Source organism: Seriola dumerili, unplaced genomic scaffold, assembly GCF_002260705.1.
Source record: "Seriola dumerili isolate Sdu_G_001 unplaced genomic scaffold, Sdu_1.0 BDQW01000025.1, whole genome shotgun sequence".
Classification (NCBI taxonomy): Eukaryota; Metazoa; Chordata; class Actinopteri; order Carangiformes; family Carangidae; genus Seriola; species Seriola dumerili.
In genome coordinates this window covers 6,299,576-6,312,040 of record NW_019174280.1, presented here as the reverse complement: position 1 = coordinate 6,312,040, position 12,465 = coordinate 6,299,576, and the positions used below count along the sequence as shown (strand labels likewise).

The 12,465-nt window shown below is 39.5% G+C and overlaps 1 protein-coding gene across 1 annotated transcript; it reads right to left on the bottom strand.

Annotated features, from left to right (window-relative positions):
• Positions 1-1,468: 1,468 nt before the first annotated feature.
• gtf2a1 (general transcription factor IIA subunit 1) lies at positions 1,469-10,212 on the bottom strand. The gene is made up of 10 exons (XM_022737944.1): positions 9,998-10,212; positions 8,173-8,274; positions 7,624-7,813; positions 7,244-7,308; positions 5,969-6,044; positions 5,669-5,790; positions 4,981-5,079; positions 4,334-4,636; positions 3,868-3,957; positions 1,469-3,157 (listed from the first exon to the last, which is right to left on the bottom strand). Exons 1-10 carry the CDS (start codon positions 10,025-10,027, stop codon positions 3,050-3,052), a joined length of 1,185 nt encoding a protein of 394 aa, XP_022593665.1. The 5' UTR covers positions 10,028-10,212; the 3' UTR covers positions 1,469-3,049.
• Positions 10,213-12,465: the final 2,253 nt, after the last annotated feature.

The window sequence follows — 12,465 nt, the reverse complement described above, 5'->3', positions numbered from 1 at the left end:
TTACTCATGACATGTAACGAATCAGATGGGGCTGTGGGCGGGACACCGCAACACTCGTTTGTCGAGTTTACTACTTACTCCCGGCCCGTTTCTTACATGAACATTGGGGTCACTACTAATTGCCCAGAACCTGAAATGGAGAGGACAGAACCGAGGTCCGGCAGCTAGTGTGAACTGTCGGTACACATAAAAAGTAACGGTACTCTAAAGAGTAATATAAAGAACAAGGTGCGTACCAGCCCACTTCAAGCACTGGTAACAGCTAAAAGTAATGGATAGAGTTCAACAGTTAGCTAAAAGTAGGCTAATGGATCACAGTTTGAAAAAATTGTTTGGTAAATGCAGAGGAAATAGCTAAAAGTAATGCATTAACAATTGAAATAGCTTTAAATGATGGATAAAAAGTGGAGGTAATAAGTGATGGAGAAAATTGTTAACGTTAGGCAAAAGTAATGGAAGTAATTGTAATGGATAAATGGCTGAAACTCTCTGCCACTAAAGTCATAGTGGTACAAATGCAAACTTTACCAAACTGAAACAGATTAAAAAAAAAAAAAAAATCAATTCATCACCACACATTTAGAGCATGACTGATGTTGATGACAGGGAACTGGAGTTCAGAGCTGTGGGTACAAAGCACAAAAAAAGGATGACAACCACTTTAGTAAGGCGATGTTGCGGGTGTTTAAAGACTTGGACCTGAATTAAAAAAAAGACTGATTGTGATTCATTCACCTGATTAAGGTTAAGAGTTGAACTAAAAGACACTTTCTTTGTTTTGCAAAGGACAACTTAATGCATTCAAAGGACAACCTCCCGAGTTTTGTTCTGAACGTGATTTAATTAAAAAAATTGAATGAATAACACAAACACATTTGCGTAATTATCCGTTTAGAGCACATATGACAAAACAATTAGTTGTGTGGCGAATACATTTTTAATAGACATCCTTTTCATAAACTCATTTATCATTTGTGAGTACCAGAACTGAAATAAAGTTCAATTGGCAGACACAACATTCAACAATATGGGGATTAACATAAAATAATATGAGCTAGTTAGATTTTTTTTTTATCATTAATAAGGAGGCGAGCTACTGGATGCTGTGTTCTGAAAGCCCAGGAGCTCTTAGGGTGATATTTTACTTGAAAGTTCTCTACTTGAAATGTGTTGGAAACCTCTACCTAAGCACATTTATATTTATTTGCACATGGTAATGGACCATTCAGTGTCTCTTCAAAAGCCTTTTTTATAGACACCTCATTTCAGGATCCATAAAAGAAAACAGATGCAATTATTTTTTGTAGCCAATGAAAAAATTATAAATAATTAATTTGTCAAAAATGTAAGAAAATCTTTTATTTTCCCCTTTGTGGTTCTACATCAATGACCTTATCAGTGTTTCCTTGGTGTTCATATGATTTCTTTCTACTCTATAGAGCAGGCCAACAACCAAATCAACACAACAGTCAAAAAACACATACTTTATTTCAAATTGCTGCAACAGGGGCACTAAAAACAAACTGCAGAGAAACACACGGGCCCCCGAGTTAAACTCACTTTGATAGAAAATATTCTCATTTTAAAAATCATGAATAAATGAAAGCACAGGAGAACATATGGTGGACGAAATGATTTGGAACACAGCGTTAGGTAGCTTTGTCCAGCCAACAGAAAAAAAAGGAACACTTTTTAGATTATAAGAGCACAGTTTGGTGCGGCTTTCCAACCTTCTCAAAAAATAGAACATTTCATGAACTTTCAGGAATAAATATAAAAAAAAAAAAAAAAAAAAAAAAAAAAAAAACAGGACACCGCCCTGCCCCACCAAAAAAAAATTAAAATCTCTATTTTACTATTTTAGCTGTGATTTTTTGAGATAATGTCGTGTGCAAGAAAAATAAACCAACAAATTTCCAGAGAAAAGCAGTGACAACACACGTACCACACATGAATCATCATACACACGTGACCCCCTGCCACATGCCTCTCTCACACACAACTTGACAGAACAGAGCACGCTGTGGTTATTGATTAACTTGACTGATTTCACTACACATTGATAAACTGACAGTGCAAATTTTCAGACGGCTGCAGAGAACTAAAATAAGAGCAAAGAAGAAACACCAACAGGACAAGCTTTCAGACATTTTGTACAACTCTTAAATGAATTCGGTGTTGGATCTGTTCTTCCTTTTTTTTGTTTTACTTTTCTGATAAAGATGGAATGAAACTCCAGAGAAGCAGATGAACAAACTAACTTTTTTTGGATTCAGCACTCCCTACAAGATTTTAAAAATGCCTTTACGCAACTATTAGTTATTTTGAAATTAATGTAATTTTTACCTTCTTTGTCTTAACCCTTCATAGAACATATTTTAAAAAAATGTTTAAAACAATAACAGGTTGTTAACTACATAAAACACTCTGGAGCACCATTTTCATAAACATCAATTGAGACAGAATTACGATCCAAGAACAAAAATTAGAAGCCAAAAAAGTTGATTCTGGCCGTTCTAAAGGCAGCGATCTCGACTGGTGGCACTAAATTCGGACTTAAACGTAGACACGAGTCAATCCAGTCAACCGACTACAGTGCATTATGAAGGTGTTTTTCATCTACGGGGTTATAATGAATGACTTCTGACCTCCTGTGACAGGGCAGGTCACGTCACCCTGGTCCACTACACCTGTACGATGTGAAACGCTTACTTTCAAAGTATGTGAATTCTGTCAGGAAAAAACGTAGAGAAGCCCGGAAGAGGAAGAAGAAAAAAAGAGAAACAATGCTCTGTTCACACAGGCTTTCCCTTCTCCTGTAAGTTTCTCATCTCGCAAGGCTAGCCGAGTATTATTGACGACACCCAGGTTTTACAGTACCCTCTCAGTCCTTTGGGTTTGTCAGAGTTCTCAAAGACTCAGAAGAAGTTTCCTGAAATGAATCCAGTCACAGGATATGGAAGGATATTGAAGTGTCTGTTAACTGGATAGAAGGAGTTACAGAGTTCCTGCTCCTGTTTTTTTTTTGTGTGTTTTTTTTTTTCCTACTTCACCATTCGGCATCCCCAATGGCTTTGGAGAAGACATAGTCTCTCCCGTTCAGATTCATGATCCCGTCCTTCAGGTGGAATTTCCATTTGTTCTTACTTCTGTGAATCTGGGGAGTAGAGGGAAAGAAATGAACGTTGTGGGCGTCAAGGATAGATGGACACTGTTTCAGCTTACAGTGGACACAGGCTCTTATGTCTTTAGCCCACGCACACAGAATGCTCAGCGGGACCTGCACACTGATATTAACCAGCGCTGATCTATAGTTCTTTAGCAGCTCTGAATTAGCGACAAATATCCTTGTAATACACTTGATACTGGCGATCAAGGCAAAAAGGTGCATCAGTAGACTCTGATGTAATAAAGGATTGTGAATATCTCTGTTTACTTCATGGCAGTAAATTCAAAATAAAGAAAGATAAACAATTAAACTGTTTATGGGGCATTTAGCACTTGCTCATCCTTTAGTGTGTGACAGTCTTTACACTGGAATTGTATAATATGGGCAAAATTTTATAACTTCTGTTTTAAACAATATCTGTCATTATGTGTCATTAAGCTAAAATTACATCTATTTGTGTACTTAAAATATTACGCTGGGGCTTTCATTCATATTTTCTCCCCGTTTACCACCACAAATATTATTTCTTCAATGTATAAATTTTATCTTTGTTTAAATGTCGATATGAAATAACACGAGTTAGGGATTTGAAAGTAAAAATTCTATATCAGGAGATAGAAGGCAATTAGAAATAAGGCACCTCTGTATTTACACACACTGGTTGACTGTTGTCTCCCACAGAATAGAGAGTTTCTTACCTTGTCATACTGGCACACCACTACATTCTCTGTATCAAACAGCTCCTGGTCTTCCTCATCGCTGACATCATCCCCACTGTTCAGTGGTTCCTGATGAAGAAACAAAACCAACAGGTTGAACAATGTTTTATGTCCTAGATGAGGCAGAACATTTTTTTTTTAAAAATGGCATCTGGTCTATACAGCGTTAAAACACGTCTCTGGTGACATGACCAATCCTGCTGATTCTGTGGAAAGAAAACATGCTAATGCATGACCTGATGATAATTATCAGATGACATCATTTTATTCATCACAGCAGTAGAACTACTTGACACTTGTATGAGCTGCATTCTCAGGTCCTCATCCCAAGTCCAGTATGAAACTAATGGTTTCTAACATGCACCACTGACAATCAGCTGCCATAAAACGGTAGCATTGATTTTGGGTCTTCTGTTTAGCTTGAAAGATTTCCTCTTGTGCCCACCTCCTCCACCTGCCCGTCCTCTCCCCCATCCTTGTCCTTCTCCTCCTCGTCATCCTCATCATACTCCTCCTCCTCATCCTCGTCCTCCTCTGAGGAGGTGTCTCCGGCTCCGTCCACCTGCACAACCATGGGAGGCTGCTGTGCCTGAGGCTGGGGTTGACCCTGGGGCTGGTCTTGCTGCTGGGCCTGAGGCTGTGGTTGGGCCTGTGGTGCAGCTGCACCCTGGGCTTGCTGAATCTGCCGCACCAGAGCAGCTGTTGTTGCCTGACCGGGCTGAGGTGCCATAGCTGCTGCCTGCATCACCTAATGGGAAAAGGGACCCAGAAAGAAAACAAGGACAGCATGATGCTGGTTTGGCTTTGATGCGTGATTGTCATTAGTCTAATTAACACTAAATACAATAACACTCAGTTATGCCAAGCTTCCTGTAGGTTTTCCCCAAGGCTTCATCCATGTTGACTACAGAAGAATGATTCTGACAAATAAAACCAGAATACACTTATATATCCATCTATAATATGACAGAATAAATAAGGCTGTAAAATATGGTGGGAAAGCAGCACAGTATATTACAGAACACAAGTGCATTGCAAACATACAGATAAGAACAATATAATCAGTCATGAAGGAAGTGGAGAAGTGCTAACCTGTGTATTGCCTTGGACTTTGTTTGAAGCTAAAACAATCTGCTGTGGCTGGATGATGACTCCTGTTTGTTGGGGGCCTCCCTGCAGAGGAGCCAGGACCTGGACACAAAGTAAATAGCAAGAGTCCACATTTTATATAAGATCTCAGATTAAAAGTTGTAAAAAATATTCTTGTTTTTAGACTTTTCTTTGGGAGTTATATCTGAAAATATCATAAGCATGGCTAAGCCTCAACTGATGTACTGTAATTTTGAAGCAGTAGTAAGCTGAAAGCTGAAAAGCAGAGTAGCAAATGATGTATTAAAGTTAACTGTTCCTGCTTCATTTGAAGTGATGGATAGTGGGGTCATGGATAATGTTTCTTTTGGGAAAAGAGGTGAGCAGACAGCCCTGATTTCCCAGAATCATTTCATGTTTTTCATGGCTTTTATTTTCCCATATTTCCAAAAGTTGGTTCTTCCACTGCTTCCACAGCTATGCAGCTAAACCGCTTCATATAACATAACATGGGCAGATTTATGGACTGATTATACACAGGATGACAATTATTATATACTGGAAGTTGCTGATTGCCATTCTGAAGACCGCAGACAAACAAGGCACTTCCAGCCCGCTTAATTTTTTAGTTTTCAAAAATTCCTCTCCTTTTACCAAAGCTAGATGTTCCTACTTGTGTGATCAGGCATACCTGTTGTATGACCGGTGCCTGCACGCCACCAGGCTGCATCTGCTGCTGCAGGAGGATCTGCTGCTGGGGCTGGATGATGTACTGAGCCCCATTTGGGGCACGGACCACCTGCAAGATCTGACCTGAAAGACCACAAAACAGAAGAGAGATGAGGAGAGCAGTCAATGTATCGCATTAAGAGCACGCTTGAGTAAATTATACCTATGATTTAACTTGACATGACTATTCAGGAGCATTTTGTGACGGGGAAATAAAACCTGACACACAACATGATGTACACAGATTGTGTGAGTGTTTTACCTTGGCTGGTGATGAGCTGTTGGTATGGGGTGACCCCTGTGGGCAAAGCAAGCGTTGCTGCGGTAGCTGCTGCACTCTAGAGGAGAAAAGGAGAACACACATACAAGAGTGATTGAAATGAAGCAGTAGGAAAAACTCATTCACACGCGGAACTTAGTCCTGAGGCAAAATAATATTTCTAACTGTGGCCTACAGGACTGGATTCATCAATGTGAAAATCAATGGTTGTCATGGTGTAAATGCTCTACAGAGGTATCAAAAATACACCCCAGGTACACACACAGGTATTTATGGCCTTAATGTGAAGTACCTTTCTCTAGAGAAATTTTAATGTTTATGGAACACAGCTCAATCTCTTAACAATTAAAGTGCTAATATTCATATTCCCCTGGCAGATGTAATAAAAGCAACATTTACATATATTCATTCATTAGTTTTATCTTCCAGGTCTGATAGTGAAAGGTTGTAGGATTAAGAGGAAAAACATGGTTTACTACAGCGGCACAGATGCAAGCCTCGCCAATAACAGATGGCTTGCTGAACAGAAGTGTTGTTGAGGGGAGCCAGTGCAGAAAGGAAGGAGAGTGTCGATGCTCCATTGTGTGAAATTAAAACTGATGAAGAAAAAGGTGTATTTGTCATTGTGTATGAGACAAAAAAGGAGCGTGTAAAAGGGTGTGGATTGTGGCTTTAACTGTAATCAAGGCTACTACACCGCTCTGTGATAGTCCTTCCTCTACTCTCTTGCCTTCCATGTCCTCCTGTCTATTACTGGACCAGTTATCCTGCTCTGACAAAAAGGCCTGCAGACAAACATTAAGATTCTTTGCTGTCCTCTTCTTTTTGGCAGGCTATTCAGTGGAAAACACTCTTGTATTTCTCTCAATGAAAATATATGAAACTAACAGAGACCTTGTAAGTTTTTGAGACAAGTTCCACTGCAGCAAAATAAAACTGGCAGGCATTGGATTTAGCATCTTTTCAGAGGCAAAATGGCAACTGTGTGAGCAAAACCCAGCCTTGATCACCGTAGTGTGTGCAGGTAGATCATCTGAACTTATTGTCCATCAGAAATTGTCACCTGCAACTTGTCAACAAGGTCATATGACTGCTTATAAGCTATAGTCTTTGGTTTATTTCCACTGTCACAATAGTTGTTACATTTCTCTGTAGCACTTATTTACTTTCTGTTTGAGGAATACGCAATAACTTCTCCCACTGCAAAACCCCAAACTATAATTTTACATTCAATTTATATGCATATAATCTACTAACCATCCCCGTTGCACTCATGTGCTGAAGAATCTTGGAATCCTGAACAATGACTTGCTGCTGGGGAGCTGTGGAGAGAAACACGTCTAAGTCATGCCATAACATGCCCCAAAACAATGAATATATCCTTAAAAGAAGAAAAAGAAATTGGTTTAAAAGAACAAAAGATTATGTACAAAATCTATAAACTGGGTGGGTCATTTAATATACTAAATAATCATAAAAATTCTTTCAATAAGTCACTTAAATAGAAGGATTTACTCATGTATGTTGGGTAAATAATTTAAAAGGTGTATATGACTTTCAGAACAACAAATCACAGAAGTTATAGACATCTGATTCAAGTTATTGTAACAATAGATGTCGTGCTGGTGCTAACCAACCTTGCTGCTGCTGGGGGGGCAGGATGACTTGCTGAGTCTGTGCTGGCTGGGTCACCGGCTGGACCTGTTGGACCTGTTGGACCTGTTGAACCTGCTGTTGCTGCTGCTGCTGAGCAGCCTGCAGGGCTGCCTGCTCTTCAGTATGGAAGCCATCCACTGCCTTGGACTGCAACAGTTTGTTCTCCCATAGCTATAGCATCGAGCAAAGGTGGCAGAAGGGCATCATTTGTCAGGAGGCTGTCTTTGAGTGTTGCAAAGCTAAGCTTATAAATCTATGAGCAATACATTCTTACTGTAGGTTTTTGGGAACTGGTTTAAATAGCATTGTTCAAACACAGGGTTTAAATAATTTTGTGATGCATCACTTAAAATAAATCCATCCAGCGCACCTTTCAACAGACTTTATTACTGTCTGGAAGAAGTTTGAAACTAACTAGTTTCTAAACCAATCTGAAGCAGAAGATTAAGCACTTCTCACCACACTTCTGAACTAGTGATATTTCTTCTGTAGTGGTTGCACACAGAAACAATAATGCTGAGGACAGTTACCGTTTTCAGCTCCAGAAGCACTTGCTCATCCACACCCTCATCCAGGAACAGCTCTCGCACCTCATTGATCACATCCTCAATCACAGACTTATATAGTTTAGGCTATGAGGAACAGGAGAGAAAACAAGTTTACATTAATTTTTTGCAAAAAATAAAATAAAACATATGCCTTTGGTATCAAAAAACAATATTTCTCCTGTCATCAATGTTTACATAGAAGTTACAGTGACTGGTATACAAAAATATGTTAAATAGGAACACAACAGCTTCACCATAACACCAGCAAAACATGTATAACAGCCAATAACCAATGTTCCATTACATTTAATTTTGCCTTGGCAAATAAGCATAAATGTGTATTATATGGTATTATCTTGTGTATAGCTCAACTCTAAAACTAGTCCACTGCTATATAATCCGTGGCATTTAGCTATAACATATACTCAGCATCGATTGGCTTCTTATCCAAATCCATATGAACCAGGTCTATATGTGTCTGTGTCTCACGACGTATACAACGTGTTCCCCTTGGGATACCGTGACATGTACATACAACAACACCACCACCGATTACATACAGTTTAAAGGTCTGCAACAGCATAACGGTCACATTTCAGCGTCAGAACAAAGCGGTACTTCGTAAAGCTAAAAGCGACAGACAAGCAGGCCACCGCACTGCGTTCACCGCACTGCTTTGTCCCCAGTGTCCGCAGCACGGCCCTCGGTCTTTCCTTCCCTCCCCCTCGGCCTGTCTGCTCTCCACTATTTAAAGCACAGTCTGGTGTTTATATGTAGAGCCGGTGACGTAGCGTCGAGTAGCACCTTCCCATCCCGGGCAGTCTATATTAGAGAGCCAATATGGCTGTATAAAACCAGGCAGCGGAAAGGAGGAGGGCCAGAACCGGAGAGAGGGGAGACGTGGAAGCCATTTTACGGAGCGGCAAACTGCGCGCTCGATAGCCTCGTACTTTTACCAGTATGTGGCGGAATGTGAAGGATATTTTTGGTGTATTATCTTATGAGTGCTCAGCTTTAACTAAGCAGTATGGTCTTGTCGGTAGGGATCAGGACAAATTTGACATGAGATGGGTAAAAGTGGTGGTTTGGGACGGCTAACCTGCCTTCTGGGCGTGGAATGGTGGACAATGATGAGGCATTTGACTGAGCGTTGACGACTTTCGACTAAGGACACTTTAATTTTTCAAAACATAAGCTCAATTCATTCGCAGTGGATGATGGCAAGGTGCTTTGCGTACATTTGTATTTCATAAAATATTCAGAAATAAACTATTTAGCTTAAATTTACCATTGATCCCTTTCATCACCTATTCAAAGACACAAGAAATGCTTTGACCCATAACTAAAGGAACAGCACAAACATACCGATAATCCATGTTTAGCCTTAACGTTAGTTAATTTCAAAAGGCTCTGAGACACTACCATGAACCAACTAACGGCCAACTCATGAAACCTCCAACCTGACAAACAACCCATAACTTACAACTTAAAATTGCATTTTCACCACTAAACCTGAACATCTACACCATTTACCTTATTTTTCTTAACGAAATAACACGTTACAGCCCCTCTTCCATTAGCCACTGCACCTACCAGATGGTTTTATCTGAAAAGAACTAGTTTCAGCAAACTGATTAAAATGGCCGATTGACTGAACTTAAGTCTTCATTTTATTTGACCAAGCAGTGAAGTGTTTGTTAAAAACAGATTCATTTTACTGCAACAAATAAAACCAGCTTGTCGACAGCTTTCCATTAACTTTACCCCCATTCTCCCCCGCTGACAATCCTTAGAGATTGATCCTTACCACTGGGTTCGAGTTTGCCGAGCTCGCCATTATACGCGTAGTGTAAAAACCACACGGAAATAGGCGAGAAATAGAGCCAAAAATTTACGAAAAACGAATTAAAACAACTGGGAACGATATTTTAAAACAGCCGGCATCACTTTTGTAAATAAAACACAGTTTTAACGGTCTTATTTACAATCCCGGGCTGCGACTCCCCAGCCGTCCTCCTTCCGTCGTTGTCCTGCTTTATATACTGAGCGATGGAGCTGCGAGTGCGCGAGACATAGGGCAGGGTCAATTCGCAGATATCGCGAGATTTCGTGTGGAGCATGATGACCAATCAATGCAGCTGATGCTGGGAAATGTAGTTTAAATGCAGGAATTAATCACAACATTTCAGGAGTCATACTTCCACACAACAGTGGGTAGGCTAATTATTGATAATATGATATAGATAGTAGATAATACATTTATGTACTTCACATTACATGTATGTTAAATAAATAAAGTAAATATATCACCATACATTTAAGCTTTATTTGAAGTATTTTGTGCAAAGTTATTAAAATATGACCTTTCCAATTTATTTACTCCACTTGTTTCACTTGTTCTTGATTCATAAACACAGGAGAGAAAACGATTTAGATAGGGTTTAGAAAATGGATCACCAGAATTTTTTTCTCTCACTGCCTCTCAGGGCTTCAGTGGTGTAGCCTTTATGTTGAAGATTCTAATTCCAACTTTGTTCCCATCATTTTAACAATTCACTTTTAAGCACCACAGTAATTTTGTTTTCTGTGCTGAAAACATTTTAAATGCTTTTTTCTTTTTTTTTCTTTTTTCTTTTTAAAAGTGATACATAGTTAGTTTCAGTGATCAAACTTGAAATCTTGTTAATAGGCCTGTGGTGGAACTAACTGAGTACAATTTCCCATCTACTGTGCCAAGTACAATTTTAAGCTACTTGTATTTTAGTGAAGTATTTTCTGTTATTTCTACCCCATTTCACAGGGAGATATTGCTTTACACTCACTGAGCATTTTGTTAGGAACACCTGTACACCTGCTTATTCATAAATGATCCAATCATCCACTAGTCATGTAGCAGCAGTGCAATGCATAACAGCATGCAGATACAGGCAAGGAGCGTCAGTTAATGTTGACATCAAACATCAGAATGGGGAAAAAAATCTGATCTCAGTGACTTTGACCGTGGCATGATTGTTGGTGCCAGACAGGCTGGTTTGAGTATTTCTGAAACTGATGATCTCCTGGGATTTTTACGCGCAACAGTCTCAAGAGTTTTTACTGTGAATGGTGTGAAAAACACACAAAAAAACATCCAGTGAGCAGCAGTTCTGTGGACAGAAACACTTGGTTGATGTGAGAAGTCAGAGGAGAATGACCAGACTCGTTCAAGCTGACAAGCTATGGAAACTCAGATAACCACAGAAATCTGATGCTGCAGTGAGCAGAGGCTGACCAAAACTGGACAGTTGAAAATTGGAAAAACGTAGCCTGGTCTGATGGATCTGGATTTCTGATGAAGCAGCAGATGGCAGGGTAAGACTTTAGCTTCAGTAGCATGAATCCACGGACCAACCTGCCTTGTATCAACAGTCCAGGCAGGTGGTGGTGTAATAATGGTGTGAGGATGAATCTTTGGCACACTTTGAGCCCCTTAATACCAATCAGTCATGGTATGTTGGTGACCATGTTCATCCCTTTATAGCCCCAATTTACCATCTTCTAGTCGCTTCTTCCAGCATGATAATGCTCCATGTCACAAAGCAAAAGTTCTCTCCAACTGGTTTCACGATCATGATAATGAGTTCATTGAACTTCAGTGGTCTCTCCAGTCACCATCTTTGGATCCAGTAGAACAGGAGATTGGCAACATGAATGTGCAGCTGACAAATCTACAAAAATGGTGTGATATGATTATATCAACATGGGACAGAGTCTCAAAGGAAAGTCCCCAACATCTTGTGGAATCCATACAAGAACTGTGAAGAACTTAGGTTGTTTTGAGAACAAAGGAAGGAACTACCCACTGTTCGCATGGTGGTCCTGATAAAGTGCTTGAAGAGTGTGCATTTAGGCATCAATACTAATAATTTAATTATAGAATATTTAATAATGATTGTAGCCATTAATGGATAACATTTCTCTACTTTAACTAATTTAGATAAATGCAGAACCTTTCAGTTGTAATGTAGTACTTGTACCCTGGTGTATTAATGCTTTTATTCAAGTAAAAGGTCTGAATAATTCTTCCACCATTAGTGCTGTCTTTGATACAACATAGATGATACTTTGAGCAACTTATTTCACAACTATTTTACATTAATTGGCTTGATGGCAGCTTCTGTAATTCAAAGTTTAATTTCAACCACTGAGAGGCTGCAACAGCTTGGAGGGTCAAAGAAGACCCAAAGTGTAGGTGTCTGCCTCAGGCAGTAGTTGTCATGGAGACAAGAATATTTT